At 37.3% G+C, this 24,491-nt stretch overlaps 2 protein-coding genes across 3 annotated transcripts; one reads left to right on the top strand and one right to left on the bottom strand.

The window, feature by feature from the left end:
• The first annotated feature begins 622 nt into the window (after positions 1-622).
• LOC132954978 (voltage-dependent anion-selective channel protein 2-like) lies at positions 623-4,397 on the top strand. The gene is made up of 9 exons (XM_061027545.1): positions 623-759; positions 1,431-1,502; positions 1,622-1,671; positions 1,851-2,003; positions 2,095-2,147; positions 2,240-2,467; positions 2,648-2,798; positions 3,446-3,503; positions 3,601-4,397. The coding sequence occupies exons 2-9, from the start codon at positions 1,436-1,438 to the stop codon at positions 3,690-3,692; spliced, it is 852 nt and encodes a 283-aa protein (XP_060883528.1). The 5' UTR covers positions 623-759; positions 1,431-1,435; the 3' UTR covers positions 3,693-4,397.
• Positions 4,398-4,469: 72 nt separating this feature from the next.
• On the bottom strand, positions 4,470-10,951 carry LOC132954979 (catechol O-methyltransferase domain-containing protein 1-like). Of its 2 annotated transcripts, none has more exons than XM_061027548.1 (7): positions 10,803-10,951; positions 8,868-8,989; positions 8,632-8,737; positions 7,352-7,470; positions 6,344-6,398; positions 4,907-5,040; positions 4,470-4,816 (listed from the first exon to the last, which is right to left on the bottom strand). In XM_061027548.1, exons 2-7 carry the CDS (start codon positions 8,967-8,969, stop codon positions 4,664-4,666), a joined length of 669 nt encoding a protein of 222 aa, XP_060883531.1. In that variant the 5' UTR covers positions 8,970-8,989; positions 10,803-10,951; the 3' UTR covers positions 4,470-4,663. The 2 variants fall into 2 exon arrangements, with proteins under 2 accessions (XP_060883531.1, XP_060883529.1); XM_061027546.1 differs by lacking the exon at positions 10,803-10,951 and adding an exon at positions 10,317-10,471.
• Between the last annotated feature and the right edge of the window lie 13,540 nt (positions 10,952-24,491).

Genomic DNA, 24,491 nt, shown 5'->3' with positions numbered 1-24,491 from the left:
TTAAATTTATTTCAGACATATCAAATAAAATCAAACATATCAAAAATACAAAACAAAATGAAAAGCACGAAAATACAACAAACAAAAAACAATGTTCAAATTATTTCACAAAAAAAGAAAAAGAAAATTACATATATTCAATTGATATGCCTGAAAAGATGCAAAAATATGTGAAGGAGTTTTTTGTAGTCGTTTATTGTCTGTTACGTTAATGATACGTATATAATATATAATTAAATAAATAAATGAATAAATAATTAAATAAATAAATACATGAATAAATATATAAATAAATAAATAAATAAATAAATAAATAAATTAATAAATAAATAAATATAATATATAATGATATATTTTCTATTTTTCTTTGGCTGCCAAATATCCTTACGCCAGCGAATTAGTTACCATGGTTATTTGGAGGACTTTCGCTTGCCGGTGCGCCGGTTGTACACATTAAACATGGAAAATATCAGCTCTTACAATTAACAGGATTTTTTATTTTTTTTGCTATTACCAAACCACACAGCATTTACTTAATAATATATATTTTTTAAAAAGTCTAAATGATCACATTGTCCCGATTTTCAAACAGGCACGAAATAAACACCTATATTTGGGGTCCTGCTGCGCCGAGGTCAGGAGGGTGCTTGTTGCGGTGTCTCCTCCATATCGTCCTATACCCGGGTCCCTACTGCTTTATCAGCCGCTTTTCCCTCTTTTACAACTAGACAGCAAACTCACCCACAACAGTAATACTCGGTAAGTAACCGGCTGCATATTTCCTAAGAGTTACAAAAGGTGAGTTTTAAATGGACTTTGTTATAAGACGATAATGAAACGACCCATTTGCTATCTTAAAAAGCCCCTACCACCCTCATGTGATCCTTCCAAATATTAAAGCAAGCGCACTAGTGACAGTATATTATTGCATATCGTTGCACATCAAATTACGATTGAGCAAGTCACAGAAAAATCCTCCAATTTAACTTAATATTTCCACATGAAAACAGTTTACTCATTTGTTCATTTATTGTGCTGGATTAGAGTCGTATTACTACTAATAGATAAGATAAAGACATACTTTAAGGATGGGTTTGAGAGGTCTGCCATGACAGCTTTTAGTCTTAGTATGTTATTGTGTGTGTTCCTGGTTAACGTAAGCAGCCTTTCAGAGAAACCTTCAGTTTAACCTTGGGACACGACATCAGATCTTAAAGAGTAAATCGAGGCCGTTTGACTTTAAAGAAAAGTGATGCAGGTGTCTGACATCGCAAGCGTCTTCAAACGGATGAGATAACTTTTACACATTTTTTTTTTATTTACAACGTTGGGCTAACAGAACAAAGTAATCATGCAAGTTTTTTTCTTTTGCACATCCTTGAACTTTAAAGTACGCTATATAACAAATTACAATTCCTTTCTTGCTGCAGGCAAAATGGCAGTGCCTCCAGCATATGCAGACCTTGGGAAATCAGCGAAGGACATCTTCAATAAGGGATATGGTAACTGGAAGCTAGATGAAAAAGCAGTTTTATAATTGTGAATTTACTGGCCCTCAGAGGAGATGCTGGCTGTTTAAAATGCATCAGGAAGTAGTCACTGAATGGAGTTTTCCTTGCAGGTTTTGGACTGGTTAAGCTAGATGTCAAGACAAAGTCTTCAAGTGGAGTGGTGAGTTGAGCTGTTAATGTAATCTAAAAAAATGAAATGCAGATATCAGTGAAAAAAAATTATTGATTGTAGCGTCTGCAATTCTGTAACAAATGAAATGCACTCTTGTGATAGTTGATGAACTCCAGTCTGTTGCAATGTTTTCAAATGTAGATGATTCCTTCTTTTAATCACTTTAGGAGTTTAAAACTTCTGGCTCATCCAACGTGGACACCAGCAAGGTCACTGGAACCCTGGAAACCAAGTACAAGTGGTCCGAGTACGGACTGACGTTTACAGAAAAGTGGACCACAGAAAACACACTGGGAACAGAAATTTGCGTTGAGGATCAGGTAAACTAAAAATGTTTCTGCTATGAGGATAATCATCTGATAGTAAAACATCTCTGCATAACGTCTGACTGATGTCTTAATCCATTCTCAGATTACCAAGGGGCTGAAGCTTACTTTTGACACCACATTTTCGCCAAATACTGGGTAAGCTTTTTATTCATTCATCGTGAAATCCTACATTGCTTTCAATGTACAGTAAACTCATTTTAACCTAATTTTCTTTTTTTCTTTAACAGCAAGAAGAGCGGCAAAGTCAAGACAGCTTATAAAAGGGAATATGTTAATGTTGGGGTTGATGTAGATTTAGATTTCGCTGGTCCCACTATCCATGGAGCAGGAGTGGCTGGTTATGAGGGCTGGCTGGCTGGCTACCAGATGACCTTTGACTCAGCCAAATCCAAGATGACACAGAGCAACTTTGCAGTTGGTTACAAGACTGGGGACTTCCAGCTTCACACCAATGTGTATGTTGTTTTTTTTTTTTTTTTTTTAGGATATATCAGTATTTGAACCAAACAAGACGAATAGCAAAACTGGAGTTTACAAAAAAGTTACTGGTGTATTGGTGTTGGCTATCACTGGAGACTGAAGAATATGGAAATTCAAGATATGTTGCTCATTTTCCTTTTTTTTTTTATTCTCAGAAATGATGGTGCGGAGTTCGGTGGATCTATTTACCAGAAGGTAAACGACAGCCTGGAGACTGCTGTCAATCTCGCCTGGACAGCAGGAAACAATGGCACTCGCTTTGGAATTGCTGCTAAATACCAGCTAGACGCCAGTGCCTCCATATCAGTAAGTGCCTCTTTTAATCCTCTCCCAAGAAAGGAATCTCAAAATGTTGAAATGTAATGAAGAATAAGGTCATGTGCCAAGTGTTTGTGAGGATTTTGTAAACTGTTTTGATGATACATATTTAAACATTTTGCCAATTTATCTTGCCTACTTGAATGTTCGACATGTGGCATTTAAATACATAAAAAACGACGAGGCCCATGTTATATGCTTTTTTAGCCAGGGTACTTAAATTAATCCAAATGTTTCTCACAGTTTTCAAACTCTGATATTCGTGGTAACATTGGGTTTTATCAGCTGTCTTTAAAGAAAGCACAGGAAACACCGGATGATGCAAACACTCTCCAGAGCATGAGGAAGAACGTTGGCTAAATGTTTTGTATCAGCTATGGATACTTTGCAGCTGTTAAATTTCAGTAATAAAACATGACACTACGTTCTTAAAACCAGAACTAAACCTAACATTTATATATATTTTTAATACATAACCCTATCTACGAACATATTTTCTGCTTGAATCATGTCAAATTGTAGTAATGGTTCTTTATCAATGGAGAGCACTGCCTTGATCCCAATCTACTGCATCATGAATTTGTGCAATCTCTTTGTAATTGTTATAATAATTTGATTGGACTGTTTTTCCTCAGGCTAAGGTGAATAACGCAAGCTTGGTAGGAATTGGATACACCCAGAGTCTGCGACCTGGTAAGAACCAATTCTAGACTCATTTACAACACCCACAAACACAAACAGACCTCTCTACCAGTCAATAAAACAATAATGATGATGTTTTGTATTTCAGGTATGAAACTAGTCCTCTCTGCACTCGTGGACGGGAAGAACATCAATGCTGGTGGTCACAAACTTGGTCTGGGCCTGGAGCTGGAGGCATGAGGATGTACTCGGCCATTGCGTTAGTAGAAGAGGACTTTCTGAAGAATCTCACCATGAGCTCTCACATTGGGTCAGCAGCGAATATTTTAAAGGTGAAGGCCAAAACAAAAATAATAACCCCAGCCCCTGAGCACTACTAGGATGTAAACCTTTCCACCAGCCTCCTGTGGTCATGGTAATAAAAATCGAATAATGTTTCAATCGTATGTTTATAAATGAGTTACTCCCTCTGCCAATTATCCTCATAAGTGATAGAAAAACCCTCCTCTGGTTGCATTTTGTCTGGGAATGGTTTCCAAAAAGGCTTGTTAATTTGCTGAAGTGTGATAACGTAGAATGTAAAACTGAGCTGTTATTTTGCACAGTAGAATATACACTTATTTAAGCGCTTTATCCTTTTATTTGCACATTTTATTTATATTTGGTAGTTACAGAATATGTATATCAAGATGGAAGCCGATGTATTGATTGGTTCACCTATCATTCTGTAGACTCTTAATTATCCTGTGTGATGACTTTGAGATCTCTGCTACCTAAATACCTGCTTCTAAGTGATTCCTCCTTTCCTCCAAGTGACTTGAGTGACAGAATATCTTGAGTGAATCATCCACTTTTTCCACCCATTTTGGAATACTGTGACACTAATCTAGAAGCAGTTTCTGTGTTGGTGTATGTCTACCCTTTGCAATAAAGTCCTTAAATCCACCAACATCCTCTCCTGTTATTTGAAAATGATATATCTTAAGAAATAAAATGATGCACTACAACATCAAAGGGTATATTCAGTTTTTCTACTTTATAATAAAAATCATTTTATTTATTTTTTTCAAATGCGGCATTTGTAGGTGTAAAATGGATTTTAATTGAGGTATTACAGATTTTGAATAGTAAAACTGGCAATAATATTACAAAAAAATTAATGGAACTCCACAATTTCCCCTTAAAATCAAGGCTCTTATTGGATAGGTGACCTATAGCTTGATAGCCAGTGTGACACCGTCTCCCACTGTGAGCATGCTCAGGCTGATTCGAGTATCTTTGTACAACTTCTTGTTCAGTTTGTCAATGGCCACAGTGTCTGCATCATCCGGGGATGGATTTATCACCTTTCCACTCCACAGCACCTGCAGGAGCAGAAAGAAAACGTTAATAAGTGTGTAAGATATTCAGCAAGGGCGGAAACTTCGAATACTTGTTTAGAGTGAAGCCCTTACATTGTCAATAGCAATGATGCCCCCTTTCCTCAGGAGTTTCAAAGACCTTTCAAAGTAGTTGTCATAGTTAACTTTATCTGCGTCAATGAAGACAAAGTCAAATGTTTCAGCCTGGCCAGCAGTCAAGAGCTCGTCTGAAAGGGAAAAACAGAGGTGATGTTAACTCCAATAAACAAATAGAGTAAGAGGATTTTTCAGCTGGCTAACTATGTAAATCACATTTTCGTATTCGAGATAATAATGTTTTGATAATTTTTTTGTTTTGTACATTTTAGAATTAAACTTTAAAACTGAAAGACATTCAAATATTTGCAGATAAAATGTGAGGAAATAATTCGTTTGATAATAATAATAATGATAGTATTAAAACATATTCAGAATTTTACAAGTAGAATTCGTGGTTATAAATGTTACTGTTGCGTTGTAAATGAAATAGACCATGCAGTACATGGATGTACTCTTACGGATGACCTCTTACGTAACGTCAAATTACGTCATTTACGTCTCAGCGGTTGATTCAAGTGGGAAAAGTTTGTAAACGGAACCCCCCAAAAAAGCTCAAATGCGTCTGTGTTTTAAGCTAACTCATAAAGAAAGTACTTCAGCTTTTATGATATTTGAAGAAAGAAGAGAAGGGCTGTAAATGGTTTTCTCTGGCGGGACAACTGGAATCCAGGTAAACAATGTTTACAGCATTAAGCTAGACGACCCAAACTCAGCTGTTACCAAACATTGTTCGTGTTGACGTCCTGTGGTTGACGTATGCTTGTTGAATTTGTCATAGTTTTGTCGCTAATACAACGAAGGAAGCATTTCGGCCAACATTTTGCTTCATTACATTAAGTAGATTCAACTGTACAACTGAGTACAAGTCCTGGAACGATGAAATGGAGTTAAGCATCTAATCATATACAGGGTAATGTACACATGTAAAGTGGATATATACTGGAAAACCAAAGGTGAAGACATGACTAGGCTAAGATAAACGGAATGAAAAAGTTTAAAAACGTATAATAAATACATTTTAACTACATATACCATGGGAAAAATGAGAAACACCAAAGTGTAGTATAACTTTTAGGTATCATTTTTTTTATGAAGGATATACCCTTAACACAAATGTGCCTCTGTGATACAGTGACCCCAAAGATAAAGGCAGTATTAGTTTGGCTAGTTTAACAAATATTGTTGTAACTAACCCCAGCTGCAGTTTATTTAGACTAAAGGTAGTTAGGAGTTGGACACAACAATGGGGCTTAGATTTGTTATAGACAACAGAGTATCAGCCACAGAGAGACTATTACATTCATGGCTTTTGGATAAAATATTCTTTAGACTTAGAACCCCCTGGAAAGGATTTTTGTAATTGTTGCATTAGGAAATTTAACATCTGATTAATGCCGAACAGTAAGTTCAGAAAGAGATGTAGAACTGTACCCAGTGTTTTCAGTGCCGGCTGGATGCGTAGATCAATTTTTTTATCGACTTCAGCCTGTACGAAAAAGACACAAACATTTTCAATATCAAAAGTACAGCAGATTAATGTTCGGATGCCGACACAAACACTTGAAGGAATCTTGGTGTTCATGCGTTACTTTTAATGACAGCTGTCCTGTTCTATCGGACAGGTATCCTTAAATAACTTCTTTCCCTGATTTCTGATTCTATCCACTATCCTATCTCTACAATAAAGGCACAAAAAGCCCAAAAATAAATCTAAAAATAAATAAATAAATATTTTTTTCAATTAACTTGACCTTCAAGGGGGGGCGGGCCACCCCCCTAATATAATGGTAGGGGAAACACTGCAGATGATACATTTTGCAATAATGCTTTTTTTGTTGACACTTTTGAAAATTACTTCCCAAGGGTATTCAAATGTATTACTTCATGGTCTGTTGATTTTCCATAGTCTTTTAGTTTATATGACAAAATAGTAAAACTGCAAAACAAAATGTATTAGAAGTGAGCGATTTTTTTGCAGACTGCTTGTTTTGTCTGATTAACAGCTCAAATATATTAAACTCATTACAGATAAAACCAGCAAATCTCAACATGTGAGACGCTAGAAGCAACAAACATTTGTCTTTTTTGTTTGATAAAAGAATTCAATTATTAGTTTAAAGTTTCTATTGATCAATGTTTTGATCAACATATCTTTTCTAACTGGATAATTACAAAAATGTGGTTTGTACCGGTAATTGTTAATTAGCTGCAGACTGGTGCAGCAGCAATCTTTTATGTCACAAAAAAACAACAGACATGAAGTCTGCTCCGCATGCAGAAGCACACCATTGCATTATACAAAACTGCAGTTTACATTACCTAGAGTATGAAATTCCTTCGCTCAGATCAGCACTTCATAGTATGGGAACAATAAAACATGTCTTGAACCCCATAATACTTCAGACAGATAAATTAAGAGAACATAAATGCAACTGGTACCTCTTTCCAGAAGGGTTTGCCAACGTTGGTGTAGGTTTCACTGATATCACATGCCACCAAAACTCCATCGTCAGGCAGAGCCAGTGCAATGTTCAGTGTATTGTATCCTGTGTAGACTCCTGTGAAGAGAGGCTTTAAAATCAGCAACGTGTGACAAGGTAAACGAAACAATCATGGGTGCTTACAGTGCTACTAAGAATGAGATTCAGTTTTTCTGAACAGGCCTCGTCATCTTTCTGGTATTTGTAGTTGAGGAAGATTTTGCATACAGAGGTTCTTGGCCACATATAAATGTACCAGATTTCCAATCAGCTCTTTACATGTGTGCAGGTTTAATTACAGGCAGCATTACATCCTTTTCTTGCAACTAATTTTACTCACTTTACAAGCTGTGTTGTGTTTTTTTTTTTTAATTCTAAAGGCAAATGCATTCAATATTAATAAGGACTGCTCTGATCAAGGGTATAAAACTAACATATTGGAGGCTGTTGGCCACTGCGCTATTGTATGTGTGTGTTTGAGTGCGTGTGTAATAGTTTTTGTTCCACTGTTTTCTCTGATCCGTGTTCACCAAATAAGTCGAGAGCCAGAACAACTGACCAGCTTCTCCACCTAAACAATCAAGTGCGACTGCAAGTAACTCTTGTGTAATTTAAGTTTATAAAGAGCTACTAGCAAGGCAACATTACTCCTCAGTTCATTAAATGTAAATAATCGTAAAAACTTTTTACTAAAAACAGACAACTGGGTATCCAAACACTAATCGTCAGGGGAATGATAGTTTCATTCTTGTTTACCATAGTTGCCAGGTTGAGCAGACTTTGCGAACAGCAGTTGGTTAGTTGGACCTCTTGTTTTATTGCACAGCCAGTGATCTTTAATCACTGTGAATAAACAACTTTGGAGCAATTATGTCTCTTAATTCAGCCTTGATCTCGGGCGCTTTGGACAGCTCCCAAAGCTGCTCCTGGCAGCAGGATCAGCACCTTGAACAGCTCTGCACCACTCAGTCCTGAAAATGGTGATTTTAATCAAGTTGGCGGTTTGTGGGTTAGATGTGGTTGTTGACATTTTCACAGGTTGGATTGTGTGGATTGGCTTTAGTAAGGGGTTGAGTTCTACCAACCTTGTTTCTTGTTTGTGTGAGTGTGTGGGGCGTCATGCGTTGAAAATATTTCAAATAATAGAAAATACACCATAATCTTATTTACATTCATTCCCCCAGGTACAGTCTATGTGTGGGAAACACTGAGATGTAATGTAAAGTCAGGAGCCCTCACCGATCTCCAGTGCTTTCTTGCTGTGAATCAGTTTTGCCAGATTGGCCATGAGCTGTGACTGCTCACACGCAACCATCATAATGTTCATGGGGTCTTCCATTGTTTTCTGAAAGCAGTGAGCAGAAACCACTTATATTAGTTTCACCAATCACACCATGAAACGTAATTACATCAAATGACATCAGGCGCTTCATTTTTTTCCAGAACACAAAAGTATTTCAGAAAATAATCCTTACCAGCCTCAGCTTTGTCAGAACCGGATGCTCCCTCATGGAGTGATTGAGGACATATTGCATCAGGGGGTTAGTTTTTCCCCCAAGGTGGCTTTTGGAGATCATTCTGGGAGATTTCTTTTTTCCTGAGGGCACAACATGAACCATGAAATAATTATAAAGATCTTAAGAGTACGATGGTGTGACAGGACCAGCAATCCATGCTATACGTCATTCAGAAAACTGGCATCTGTTCCAGTTATTGTACAGTAGCTTTATTTGATTTACAGTAGATAAAATACAAGTGAGCTCAGTGGGTAAAATCCAGTTATTGCACTATCTGCAACCGATCCAGATAAAGAAATGAATACTGGAAATTGTAAGACACTAAAGCATAGCCTGATAACCTGAGGGCAACACAATGAATCAGTTTAGACTTAGAATCTTGTGGCATCTTTCTCTCTATGTTTCTTATCTATACATTAAATATTGTTATTGTCTAATATTTATCAGGATGCATATTGCTTATATACTCTATTATATATACTTTTGTTTAAAGGCTTAGCAGATTTGTATTTACTACCTTAAGTGCACTTTGTACTAAACGGTTATTTACTTGGTATTAATCCAAGCAGCTGTGTAAACTCGAGGCAGTGAAATGACTTTGACGATTCTGTATAGAGGTGAAATGCAAACAGGTTTGACGAAATATTGTACAAGTCTTCAATTTTCCACTTTTTATTTGTAAATGCATGCTACACGTCATTTATGTCATGTAAGCCTTATATTAGCACACCCATTGCATTTTTGGTTGGATTTCATTAATCTCAATCCATAACAGTCATTCAAAAATCTTGGCGCAACAATTCAAATTTAATTCACAGTTACCTCTTATTTGACAGCATAAAGCACACCACAATTACGGTAGTATATATATGTAAGACAATGTGACTATACTCATTCAATTGAAAATAAAAAATTCCACTAGAAATTCTACTTATCTTAAAAAGATAAATCCCTGTTCAAAGTCCACATAATGGCCTCTAACAACTTCACCTCTAAGTATAAGTTTATTACTCTTACAAAAAAACCTTCCATAACAAAATATAACAATAAGGGGAGAGTTACACCCTGAAAAGCTAGGTGTAACCTGAAAATAGGGTGCCAAATAGTAAGCATTTGTATTGTATGTTTGCATAATTTTTTTTCCTATTTTTGAAAATTATATTTTTTGGTCACTTCTTTACTTTTCCACTTTGGGAAACTTATTTGACTTCCAAGAATTGTACAGAAATGCCACGATATTTAGACAAAACAAGAGGACAAAGGCTGTTCTCGCACACTGCCCTCTAGTGGTCACAGTGTCGTTAGTAATCTCACACAGCTTAAAGCAGACAGGTTACCTTGGTGTGGTAGCGACGTCATAAAGCTTTTAAAGTCTAGTCTTTAGGTGTTAACACCTTTTGCTCTTACCGAAAAAATAACCGGCGACAAATACAACTCCCAGTGTGAAGGAACCAACCAGGGCCTCTTTGGAAACAGCACGAAAAGACATACTGGCAGCTGTAGCAATATTACCACACGATTTAACTGTCCACAGTTCAAGCCCCTTCCGCGTTGGCCGAGCCCCGTACCGTAATACTGCGAGTAGAGGCGCCGCTCCACAAGTGTAGCATAGGAGGCTTCTGTTGCATATATGATGGTGCACTATGGGTTTAAAAGTCTCCCTTCTACATTCATGTGACACTTGATGTGTTTTGCAGAGATCAGACGAGGAAATAATAAACAAACATTCTAGCGAATCTAACTAAGGCATACCACACGTAGAAGAAATGTCCCTAAAGACGTAATCGTACTGGATTTGACAAATTCCCCATAATGTAACATGTTATAGACGCTTTTGACATGTAATGTCATCCACATTCAGACGCAAACGAATGCATTAGAAGAAACACTCACCACAAAGTTGCGTCTATGGTCTGTTAGGTCTTCGTGAACGATCCCTTTCCTGTGCAACAAACCTTAAAAATTCGGTCGCTCATGTAGAAATAATCGCAGTCATATGACCTGCAGTTGGTCTCATGATTGGGCTGAACATCAGACGCCCATTGTTGTGACTCACTGCATGCGTGCAAGTGAAATCCCCCCTTTTTTATGGGAATATGTCAGTAGGTACACTGAGTTTATCAACAGAATGGAGAATTATATCTCACATTATCTGCTTCAGCAAAGTGTGTGCACGCTGTGAATATGTTGGGTTACAATTTCAAGTCCTACATTCAAATGTATAGTTATTGATAGTTCTGAAATAACAGAAGCAAATTATAATCTGTAAAAAAACAACAACAACCTTTCATTCGATATAATCCCTTTCAGATTTTTCATTGTTTAAATTATCTGTAATCGTGAATGGATTATGTTATTACATATTCATTAATATGTAAGTAGCACTGTTCTGTAGTCTTCATCTGCGTGGGAGCTGTCAGATTAATGTTCAAATTGAACCACTGTAGTTAAAGATTTGTTCCAGTGTTCCCTCAGATAATTAGCAGATAAGGAAATGCTAGTGTTATAAGAAGATACTCAGATTAAATGTTATTTGACTGATGAATAAATCTAGAAATATCTGCACATACAGTATATGGGATAAAATTAGCCGATACTGATAGTCACTTGATATGATAATATCAGCCGATATTAAATGGCAGATTACTGAATAAAGCTTCATAGTAACAATATGTCAATATATGGTATGTATGCCAATATGAATGCTAATAACATATGGAACAAAATATGTCAAGCTTTTACACAAAAAAGGGTGTACGATTAATTTTTTTAAGTGCCTATATGATATATAGGTATATTGGTTGATATTTCCTTTCTTACTATCAGTGAGAGCTCTGAAACCTGCACTGTAAGTCAATCTGACTCTCACCCCCTGGCCCATTTGATCACATTTAAGACAACCGTCATCACATCGCCAATGTCTGAGGGGAGCAAATAGGAGAGGTAGCATGAAAGTGTTCAAACAAAGCACATTTGTATGAAGACTGGCCTCCCTTAGGATATAATAAACACAGCTTCAGTGAACTCAAACAGACACTAACAGTTCCCGGGTCACACTCATAGAGCGTTTAAACAAACACATGATTTCTCTTGGGGCTGCTGCTTTTTCTCTTTCCACACTGATACTGGGGTCAAACTGGTATGTGATTAGTGTTGATTTTATTATGACATAAATAGTATTTTAGTAAAGGGAAACTGTATAATCCACTTTTTTTTTTTTTTAAACAGAATGACTGAAACAAACGCTTACAAACAGCACTAAATGTTGATTATTAGCCCATAAAGTTGAAGGCATTCCTAATATAAGTTCCAGTCAAGTTATTTAAAGTGACAGAGTCAAAATGTGCAGCATTAGTGAGCTTTATTTCTTTGACAACACTGCCCCTCTCTGTCTGAACACCTGTATTACATCCCTTCGTCACCTTTTTATCATTATTGTACTTCATTATTCCAATAATCCAAAAGTCCAATATATCATCTGATAAAGTGATGTGTATTATATTGGGTTGTAAAAGAGTTTTTTCATCATATGTTGTCAACTTAAGGTTTATTATGAGCAGAGTGCACACAAACCATTTCAACAATGAAGTTATTGTTTGTTTTGTAAAGCTTCAAGACACGCCATGACAGCACCGCCCGTCTTTGTATGATCCCCTGTTCAACAGGTCTTCATCCTCAGGAGATGATAATAGATTGGACTGAAAGATAGACTTTTATTTTTATTTATCTCATCTATTCTGTTTAATGTGTATTTTGTATGACCTCACTTGTCTGTGATGCTGCAACGCCCGAACTTCCCCTCTGGGAATCAATGAAGTAATATCCGTCAGTCAAAATGAGGTGTCAATGCAGAATTCCCCCGCACATCTGGTGTTGCAAATTAGCATTTTGCAATACACGCTAAAGGCAGTGTATGTTGCACTTGTGTATGGTTAAATTTAACTGTATGTCCATGTTTAAATAATCAAATTAATCTGTGGCTCATATGCTACCTGAGCGTGCCAGTAATAGTCATCGTGTGTCTTTTATCCACGTCATCCGTCAGGTGGGGAAATACTTCTGTACCTGTGGAATATGTTTGTGGGTTGATAGTCTCAAACAATAGAGAATTTGTTACACCTTTACACAAAAGGCTTCACTAAATTGTGTGTGTGTCTGTTATACGAGCTTTCAGCAGAGCTGAGAAAATCACATAACAATCATTGTCTGTTCATGATGACTGCCACTTTTTGTGGTGAGGTCACCTAGAAAAATAAATACAGAACATTGTGTCTTTCCTTACTAAATGTGTTTTGAATTTGTTGCTTTTTGAGCATTTGAGTGCTACTTGGCAAATGATTGTTTTCTCTTAATTATCAACTTTAATTCTATTTTCAAATCACACCAAAGGATTTAGCTACATTCTTTTTACAGTGTTATGGAATAATTCTCGCCACCAACTAGGGAAAAAAAAACACTGTAAAAAGAATGTAGCTAAATCCTTTGGTGTGATTTGAAAATAGAATTAAAGTTGATAATTAAGAGAAAACAATCATTTGCCAAGTAGCACTCCAATGGTCAAAAAGCAACAAATTCAAAACACATTTAGTAAGGAAAGACACAATGTTCTGTATTTATTTTTCTAGGTGACCTCACCACAAAAAGTGGCAGTCATCATGAACAGACAATGATTGTTATGTGATTTTCTCAGCTCTGCTGAAAGCTCGTATAACAGACACACACACAATTTAGTGAAGCCTTTTGTGTAAAGGTGTAACAAATTCTCTATTGTTTGAGACTATCAACCCACAAACATATTCCACAGGTACAGAAGTATTTCCCCACCTGACGGATGACGTGGATAAAAGACACACGATGACTATTACTGGCACGCTCAGGTAGCATATGAGCCACAGATTAATTTGATTATTTAAACATGGACATACAGTTAAATTTAACCATACACAAGTGCAACATACACTGCCTTTAGCGTGTATTGCAAAATGCTAATTTGCAACACCAGATGTGCGGGGGAATTCTGCATTGACACCTCATTTTGACTGACGGATATTACTTCATTGATTCCCAGAGGGGAAGTTCGGGCGTTGCAGCATCACAGACAAGTGAGGTCATACAAAATACACATTAAACAGAATAGATGAGATAAATAAAAATAAAAGTCTATCTTTCAGTCCAATCTATTATCATCTCCTGAGGATGAAGACCTGTTGAACAGGGGATCATACAAAGACGGGCGGTGCTGTCATGGCGTGTCTTGAAGCTTTACAAAACAAACAATAACTTCATTGTTGAAATGGTTTGTGTGCACTCTGCTCATAATAAACCTTAAGTTGACAACATATGATGAAAAAACTCTTTTACAACCCAATATAATACACATCACTTTATCAGATGATATATTGGACTTTTGGATTATTGGAATAATGAAGTACAATAATGATAAAAAGGTGACGAAGGGATGTAATACAGGTGTTCAGACAGAGAGGGGCAGTGTTGTCAAAGAAATAAAGCTCACTAATGCTGCACATTTTGACTCTGTCACTTTAAATAACTTGACTGGAACTTATATTAGGAATGCCTTCAACTTTATGGGCTAATAATCAACATTTAGTGCTGTTTGTAAGCGTTTGTTTCAGTCATTCTGTTTAAAAAAAAAAAAAAGTGGATTATACAGTTTCCCTTTACTAAAATACTATTTATGTCATAATAAAATCAACACTAATCACATACCAGTTTGACCCCAGTATCAGTGTGGAAAGAGAAAAAGCAGCAGCCCCAAGAGAAATCATGTGTTTGTTTAAACGCTCTATGAGTGTGACCCGGGAACTGTTAGTGTCTGTTTGAGTTCACTGAAGCTGTGTTTATTATATCCTAAGGGAGGCCAGTCTTCATACAAATGTGCTTTGTTTGAACACTTTCATGCTACCTCTCCTATTTGCTCCCCTCAGACATTGGCGATGTGATGACGGTTGTCTTAAATGTGATCAAATGGGCCAGGGGGTGAGAGTCAGATTGACTTACAGTGCAGGTTTCAGAGCTCTCACTGATAGTAAGAAAGGAAATATCAACCAATATACCTATATATCATATAGGCACTTAAAAAAATTAATCGTACACCCTTTTTTGTGTAAAAGCTTGACATATTTTGTTCCATATGTTATTAGCATTCATATTGGCATACATACCATATATTGACATATTGTTACTATGAAGCTTTATTCAGTAATCTGCCATTTAATATCGGCTGATATTATCATATCAAGTGACTATCAGTATCGGCTAATTTTATCCCATATACTGTATGTGCAGATATTTCTAGATTTATTCATCAGTCAAATAACATTTAATCTGAGTATCTTCTTATAACACTAGCATTTCCTTATCTGGCTTTCACCAGCAGAGGGTGCTATCTGGGTTATAACAAGCATTATCACTCTCCACTGAGTGTGTCAAGCAGTGATGCACATACATGAGCAGTTACTTTACAGTTGAGTGACCATTGCATCTTAATTATGTATATCTTTTCTGCAAGTGTTTGATAACTGCATTTGAGGGATTAACAGAATAAATGTGTATATCGATATCTATCTCTACAGACTGAAAATAGATCTAACACAGATATTGGCCAATCTATCTCTTTCTCTAATATCGTTATCAGCCTAAAATTCTCATATCGGTTGGGCCTTTATTTATTTATGTTCACATCACTTTACTAATTGCAATTAATTTTCATTCATTAATTTAACAGTAAAAGATCTTTTAAATATCAAGTCCCTTAACCAGCTAGGGTAAGATCAGTGGTCAGATAGGGTCAGATTTAACTCTTAAAATTGTACGTCATTTTAAAAAAATGAGATCATTACAGATTTATTTTGAATTAATTTCAGGCCAAGAAAACAAAGGAAGTGAAGTGAAACTCCTGAAGCTTAGGAAAGTGCCAACTTTGAGCCCACTCAGGAGACATAGCTGCAGACAATTAAGCCCCAAATTAAGAAGCATCAGATATGTGTCTTCAGGACATAAAATAACTCTGTGTATTAGTATTAAGAAAAAATGTTCTTAAGGTGGTAAAAACATGACAAACCCATCAAGAGAAATGTTCCTTAAAAAACATTTGAAAAGCCATGTGTCAGGACCAAATTTGCCATTCCACCTAAATACAAACTCCTAAACTTCACAGAATAATTAATGTAAGAGCAGAAGAACAGGCACTTTCCTTTCAGCCTTTTACTCTTACTCAAAGTAGTCTTAGTACAAATTTAATATAATCCAAACGTTATCTGTTTAAGAACAAAAGTATTGTGGTTTCAGTCTGGCAGTGTATGTAAGGCATAATTGCAGAAAATCAACCAACTCTTTGGAATAAGTAGCTCATACTTTCCCCTTTCCCCCATCTTGTACGGCATGATGAGAGTGCAGACATGTATGAAATGTTTCCACTAGAGGGGGATATAATCCTTCTTTCATAGAGTGATGCTTACTAAACAATAACATAGAAAAGGACACTTACACCTCTCATCAAGGATAGAGAACATGTGGCTTTTAAAGACACTTTCAACAAATCCTGTGCCTGTGAAGTGAGACAGTATGCAGAAAGTGTTATTCATCATCATATACCACATGAATTTCTATGTTTCTAAATGTTGTTTCTGTGTTGTACACGTTCCACCTGATAGATAGTTTACAATGTGAGGCTCTCTCTGTTCCTAGGTGATGCTCCCGGTCGCTCACAGGGTCTGCACAGCAGGGGGGGAGGGCACAGATAACCTCCAGAGGGGGGCTGAGACGCTTCCAGCCTGGCTGCTGAGGTGTGGAGCTCGCCTCGGGGGGGGGGGGGGGGGGGGGCTCTTGGTGAGTAAACATCATAACAATCCAGCAGGGACACACGCTCCTCGGGTCGGGGTATTTTCTGGTACGCCAGAACAATGTGCGACACTGTTGTGATGATTGAGTTTTATAGGCCGGCCCGACTCCAGTCCACTCTGTCTGCGTGGAGAAGTGTTTTATGATGTCACATGCCGGGATGATTAATGTGCTCTGAAATGTGTGGGCCTTCTTTGTGTGTGTGTGATGAGGCAATATTCTGTTTTTATCACACGCATTACTGGAAACTTTACGAGTCTGTTATCCTTCTCCACACAGCATTCAGAGAACTTGTTAGGATTGAAATGACCCACAGTCTTGTTTCTCACTGCAACTCTTTATTACTTAGCAAACATGCCCTACAAATTTCAAATCAGACTCGTCAGACTTCTCGGCTTCCCCCAGACAATGAAATGTCATGTAAGTCCGCTCCTCTCAACTCTCGAATTTGACTTTGGCAGCAGTCCTTCTCTTTGACTGACAGATGAGCGAGCGATACGACTCCATCAAAAAGTGCAGCCTGACAGTTTGATTTGACAGCCCTCTTCAAACCAAATACACCCTCTTGTTCCTGGCACTACATCAACTTGACAAGAGGGAAAGTGGGAGAGAGAACGAAAGAAAGGATGATGTAGATATCTATACTCTGATATAGATTTCACGATGAAAAAATCATTGAAACAAAAGTCCATGTTAGGATGTCAGGTCTTTAGTTCTCCCATCATTCTTCTGTCTTTTACAATGTAACTCACCTCTAACACAGGACTGAAGTAGTATATTGTGTTGCTTTTATACAGTTTTTAGGCTGATGTCTTTTCGATTGTATATATATTCATGTTTACACAGATTTCTAAAGTCAACAAAATGTCAGAAGTTCAAAAACATTCAAATAAAAAAGCTATTTTGGAACAATTAATTTCCTTGCGCCGGCAACAGTGTCATATTGCGTTGTATGCTTACTTTGTGTATTATTTACATTCAGAAACCATATCAAAAAGCTCATCAGCAAACTTTGACAGTAACTTCGATTTTTTCCCAGAAACAGATCCAACTTCCTTCCTAAATGTAAGAAAATGGAGTTGAAGCAGCCTTTTTTTCAGTTCTAGATTAAGCAGTTATTTAATGGACAGACATGCTGCTGCATCCACTCTCAAATCCTGACACTCATTTTTATTACTCTACACTTAGATTCATAACTACAGATCCCTTCAACACTAATCATTGTACAGTACTCTGTTTAGGAATGTTGGTTATTCTTCTGTGGCACAAAGTCGTGATAAACACTTGTATCTTTTTTTTTAATCCCTTATTGGACGTTTGCCATCTCATATTACATTTATGCTTAACTGGACCATTGGACTCAACCAAACTCGTTCTACTACTACTCGCTGTCTATTGCTTTAAGTGTCGGTTTACTCTGAACTAGGAAAATGTGCATTTAGCTTTTGTGCTTCAAACATACGGAATTATTTACAACCGACACACTCTCAGGATTGACGCTGTCGTTTCTCTCTAACTAATCAAGTCGATTATTTCAAATCGCTTCACCTCACTGTGCAATTGTTTTCACCGCGCATTGCTCTCACTTTGCATTTGCAGTAATTGTGCATATTTTGTATCTCAACATAATTTCAAATGAGGGAATCCTCATTAATATATGAGGCTTCAGTAAAGGTTGACCTACAGAATAGATGACGTGAACTGGTTAGTAAGAACAATCTATAATGCAGTGCTGGAGTCCTAATGCACACACCTTTAGACTTTTAAAACCTAAGACCTATGGGTAAACATGACTCCGTTAATAGCCATCAAACAACATCTTTAGTCAATAATTCATCAATGTGAAGTGTTTGCTCCCATTAGCAGGGGGGTTGGGTGGGGTGGGGGGGGGCTACACAAAGTTGTGATCGAGCCACTAAATATTCTTGTTCTTGTGCTGTCATCACTCGAGTGTGTAAATCCTCATCATTGTGATATGCCTACATTCCCATCTCCCATTTAGCTAATAAAATGCATAGACCTAAATGATTCATGGCAACCATTTACATAATTCATAATTAAATCACAACCTGATGGCTTGGAATTTATTAGTTGTGAAAATGCATGTGTGGCCGTCGTGATCTTCTAATTAATATCTTCAGTTATCATCGGCACATTGCTCACTGGGCTGGCTCTGGTTATGGGGCAGGAGTAATGCAATGGAACAACAAATTATCAGTGCATTTAAGTGGGAATGTCTCAGAATGATCGCCACAATATGCATTTGCCTTAAGAGCTTAATGGGGGAATCTGTTTTATCCGAGTTGTCACATGTTCGGGCTAATCATTTCGAGCACTGTAAAGATTAGAGCTAATGCATTTCCACCCTCGAGCTGCAGGCTGCAGGGCGACTTGAAAACCGCGCTCTACACTTTTCCAACAGTCCACTGAAACATATGATGCATGCTGCTCTCTGTCACAACTGAAAACAGCACCGCTAACAAAGCACACACAATGTTTTCATTCATCGCTAAATATGTTGTAACGCTTAACCATTAAGGCGACTAATTGACAGGAAATTGATCCACTGCAGTTTTTGTCCTTGTCATTCTGGCTCTTTAAATGTTAGAATTTACAGCTTTTTAAAACTGATTTAGATATTGGACTATTTTTACACACAATGAAACACATTTATTTTGTTATAAGTCTCTGAAAATGTCTTTAGACATCGGAATTTAGCTAACTAAAGGGCCAGTTCACCCAAATTAAAAAAAAAAGCACATAATTTCTCTTCCATCTAGTTGTTGTAGCTATGTGAAAAGTTTCTGTTTTAAAGGTGATTTGATAGACCCTTATTTACATTACAATGAACATTTAAACTCATTTGCCTTGGTAAGTTCAGAGACAAGAAAAAAAAATAGACATGGACTGATACACATTTAAATGCAAACAAAAATGTACAAGTGAATACATCACAGTACCATCTGATTTCTACGAGTGATGTTAACAGCCTCAACATATGCAAAATACCACAAATACTGGAAAAGAAAACAATAAGCCAGAAACACAATGAACTTTGCTTTCCAAAAGTTCAAACAACTCAAGGGTAAATAGGTTCAGGATGTTCCAAGGTGACTAATTTCTTAGTCAGACATTATGACTACCTGACTAGTAAAGGTTAGAAAACACTCAGAAAACAGACAATTGAGAATAATTTATTTAAAATTGCTGCTGGTAAAGTATGTAATTTGGTTTGCTGAGTTCGTCTTACATTAGCTGTAATAGCACCGCCAGCCTTCAGTCCTCCCTGCAGGTTTACATCCACATGCCTGTTCTAAATGTGCTTACACATTGCTCTGGTAAATACACAAGTTTACACCCGCCTACATTCATCCACATACTAAAACATACAACTTTTAACTGCATTTTCTAGCTCAAAAGACAGTCAAACCACGCTGCTTCAACGAGATGATGTAAGTCCACTGTGCCTGATTACATCCTTATAGTAGAGCAGGGAGAGCAGGTACATAAACTGGAGCTACTGCCAGTCTACGACCACAAACTCTAGTAGCGTGTGGCTGCGTTGTAGTTTGAGCGTAACATTTGACCGGCATTTAGGGCCAACATATATAAATATTCATAATTTGTTCAACCGAAAAGGAATTCTGGTGCTGCCTAGTGATGACGTTTAACCGTTTATTCGACTGAACATGAACATCCATAAATCAGGTATTTATCTATGAGATTTTTGCCTGAACCCTAACACAGTTAGGTTGGATGTACTAATGTCTACAGAAACAACCATTGCAAATCTTGATAAATTAACCCAGTATTATCAGAGCTGCTCTAGTGCCATTTTTTGACCAAACTAACCAGTGTATGAAAAATACAATTGACACATTCTTCAGTAAAAGAGGGTCACACTGCTAGCATTGCCGCTTGTATCAACAGCAAGGTTTAATTCTCTTTAAAAAGAAGGTTGATGTGACTTTCTGATGACATCCCCCTCTTTTTAAAAAAACACTAGTGTCAGGCTAATGAATTTGTGTCTGTAAGAACCATTTCCCCTTCTCATACGAGCTCAGAGTATCCTCAGTTTGAACATTTAATTCAGGACCGAACACCCACTAACTCTCCCCCAGCGGTGGACAAACAAAGGGGTCCTCTTCAGTAATGGTCCCTGAGGCTTCACCACTATCTATTGATCTGCTGTCACCCAATTTCTCTGTGACTTATGCCCTGCTTAATTCCCATTACTGTGCACACTGAAGCCTTATCAGGGAGAACAATAGGCTCGTTGTCACTGAGGGCAAAAAATATGAGCGCGCCTGTGACAGTGTGAGCACAAACTCATGACTCCAGCTCCTCGAGCCCTCTCCATGACCTCTCCGCTCACGTACGGCTGGTTACGAAGCCCCGTGTCGGAATACTAAACTCAATCCGGACTGCTCGCAGATGAATCAGAAAATTGGATCTCTTCTCTTGTTTCATGAAAACGACCCCTAAAAAAAAAAAAGAAAAAACAGAGGGGCCGGCTCCTTCGCCATAAAACTGTCTCTGTGATACGTCTCCAGCAATGATGATTCTGTGTTCCTGCATGGCCCCTCTCTCTGCGAGCTGCTATCTCTTCCTTCAATTATATGTTTCTCTGCTCTTTTAGACAAAGAGTAATAAAGCTATAAATCCTGCGTCCGGCAGAAGGTATGGACATTCTGTCTCTGAACTGCTGTTGAAGCTGCCATAAACCACCCACAAAGTCAAAGATAAGGATTTACAGTTATTTAACATCATCCCTGTCCCCTAAATCACACTGATAAGAGAATTAAGTGATGGCAATAGGTTCTTTGTCCTCTAGCTATTGATTTTTTTCTAAACACAGAAAGCTTTTGCAATGTTTTTATTGAGCCTTCTATTTGCTTTAAGCTTAAGCTTAAGATTGGGAATTGAGCTATTTGGATTGTTTTATTGAGCTGCATTACTCTGAATGAATGCATCTGAAAACAGAGCATTCTTATTAAATATCCTTTAAAAATGGAAGTGCTTTAAATTTAGAAGTGTGACGTATGGAGGACAACATTTTTCTATGCAGATGTAAAAATAGTAATTTAAAAGCCATTGATGGAATTGCTTTTTTTTTATATGGTTCAGGACAATCGGATCTCTATGCTAAGTCTGTCAATTTTCTGATATGCTACACTCACCCTGCTTTACATTACATGCGGAAGATGAACCGAAGCATGCTAAATGTACCCAGTTCAAACAGAATCAATTGTTCCATCTTGGCCTCTCCAGACAGAAAACACATGACTTTATTTAGAGGAAGACATCCATCGACAATAATTGCTATTAATATCAAATCTGGAAAAGAATCTGCTTGTTAAAGACGCCATTGTTTCACCAAACCCTGGAGTGTATGTGTCCCTTTTAGCGCCTAATGCCCCAGTTTGAACAAAGACGTGTTTAGCTTAGCGGAAGTTAGTCACTTGTTTCAGCATGAAATCACTTCTGTCAGTGCCTCAGAGACGGAGAAGTCGCCGCCGTTCACATTTAATGATTCAGTTGCTGCTTAGCTTCAAGAGTTCACGACCCTCGAAGCTATGATAAATGTCAAGCGCAACAATGTCCCGCTAACTAGACATGCCACTGCCAAGCAATCATCTCGTTGTTATTGACGGGGGAAAGCATAAGGCGCTGTAATGTGACTCTAATGCTGCGTTACAGTGCATCTATCTGGGTAACCATGTGGGCCGGTTTTTCCGTCTCACTCAGTCACGTTCTTTTGGCTCAGAGCAACACTGTCAGATTGTGCTTCAGATCACAGAGCATGTGTGAGGCGGAACTCTGATTATATGTCAATAGTTTTATTAAGCATGGAAAGGCTGGAGGAAAAGCTATCCATTATAAATTCAGCCATCATAAACTTAGCCATTAGCCAAGTTCTTGATGCTTCGACTGTTAAAGCATAGTCTATAACTCATTGTGACAAAATACACTGAGATTCAGACTCCTAACAGTTTGCCTATTTTCATGCTAGAAATATGATTACACTTGAGAATAAAGAGGATTTTACTTGTGATCAAATAATTAGTTGGTTAATTAATTCTACAGAATTTAGCATTTTCTTTATCATTTGTGTTAAAATGCAATATTCGTCGTGTTTTCCCTTTTTTTCACATCATTGTGTTTTGAATGTCTTCAGTTTTTACTGAATTTAAAGACATGTCTATTGGCTTTGGTAATACAGTGAAGGCATTTGTCATCTGTTAAAAGAAATATCCCTGTAAAGCTTTTGTAGACTACATTAATTTGAAATTTCACACAAACTGGAAACATTCAGCCTTAAAGCCCTTCTTTCTAACATTGAGTATTCTTCACACTAAAGCAGGAATCTTTTATATGAACACATCCAAATGGGTTGAGTATTGTCAGGAACTTGTGTGGTCATGTAGCTCCCTATTGCTTATAGTAAGAGGCTGATGATGGAAAATGTTTCCAGGACTGTTTAATATCAGTGATCCTGACAATAATAACAAAAATCCCAGCGTGGGTTTGGTTAATGAACTTGTGTCTCCAGCCACCTTTTATCTCTTTATTATGAGCACAGTGTATTCTTAATCTGGGCATTACTTTATGGAAATTGTGCCTCAGTCATGGAAACATGGGCATGCAGGGATTGTTAAATTAAACCTAAACAGTTATTCAACTCAACACATTTATGTCTATTTGTTTGGTCCACAGTACAACTTATTTTTAACATACCTCTCTTCAGTAGCTGTCAAGCTGTTTGTTGCATACAAATAAAACAACCAGTCAGAGTATTGACCTGTCCGGCTCTGTAATGGGAGGTATTTATGATGGTTTAAGCCTGTCCAGTGAGGTCAATTCATTTGGTACCAGACCTCCCAGTTTGCCAGTCTTAGTATAGAGTGTTAAAGAGAGGTTAAACAGGTTGAGAAATGGTGACAAGACTGATTGTAATCCTTGTTATGATATGCTGCCCCTACACATCAATCACATTTTAAAAACATTAAACTGTATGATTATTTTTATGTTAACAATCTGAAGTTTAAAACAAACAGCAGACATGAGGAACTTTTTTTTTTCCAAGTGGGTCCCCTTTAAGTTTGCATTTAGCTATTTTGCCAAAGGACCAGTTAGTGGCCTTAACCTGAGTTGTATTGTTTCCCATTTGAGACTCTACCCCTCCCCCCCTCATTCTCTCTTCAGTCAACACACCAATAATTACAGGACAGTAAACAAATCAGTAAACAAACTATAAAACACAAGACACAAGTAACCTGCATATGACTCCTACACAATGCATTAACACAATGTTAAAACATTCCTTTAAAGCCTTTTATGGAGGAGGAACTACAATAAAAATGTATATTGGGTGCTGGGGACATGTGGTAGGTTTTGTAGGAAAAACAGTGAAGCTAAACAAACTTTTTGTGTTGACTTAAACTGCACAGAGCGCCTTAAATTTCAATATCAGCAGATTGAACTTAATACATCCATCTCCACTGATGTTCCAATATTGTACAAGGCTTAAAATGTAGAAATTTGAAAGATTTAATCTGAAATTGGAAGTGTTTGGTGAACCCAAATAAGGAATATGTAATCTTTGAGCTGTGCTGAAGACATGACAACTAGCTGTTATTTGAATTTGGAGAAGTGCTCAATCTATTTTGTTCAAATATCTGTAGGATGACTTCATGTGACCTACCTAGTGATATAAGA

Source organism: Labrus mixtus, chromosome 21 (genome assembly GCF_963584025.1).
Source record: "Labrus mixtus chromosome 21, fLabMix1.1, whole genome shotgun sequence".
Taxonomy (NCBI): Eukaryota; Metazoa; Chordata; class Actinopteri; order Labriformes; family Labridae; genus Labrus; species Labrus mixtus.
Note: the sequence above shows the minus strand (reverse complement) of the source record. Positions and strands in the feature narration are given on the sequence as shown.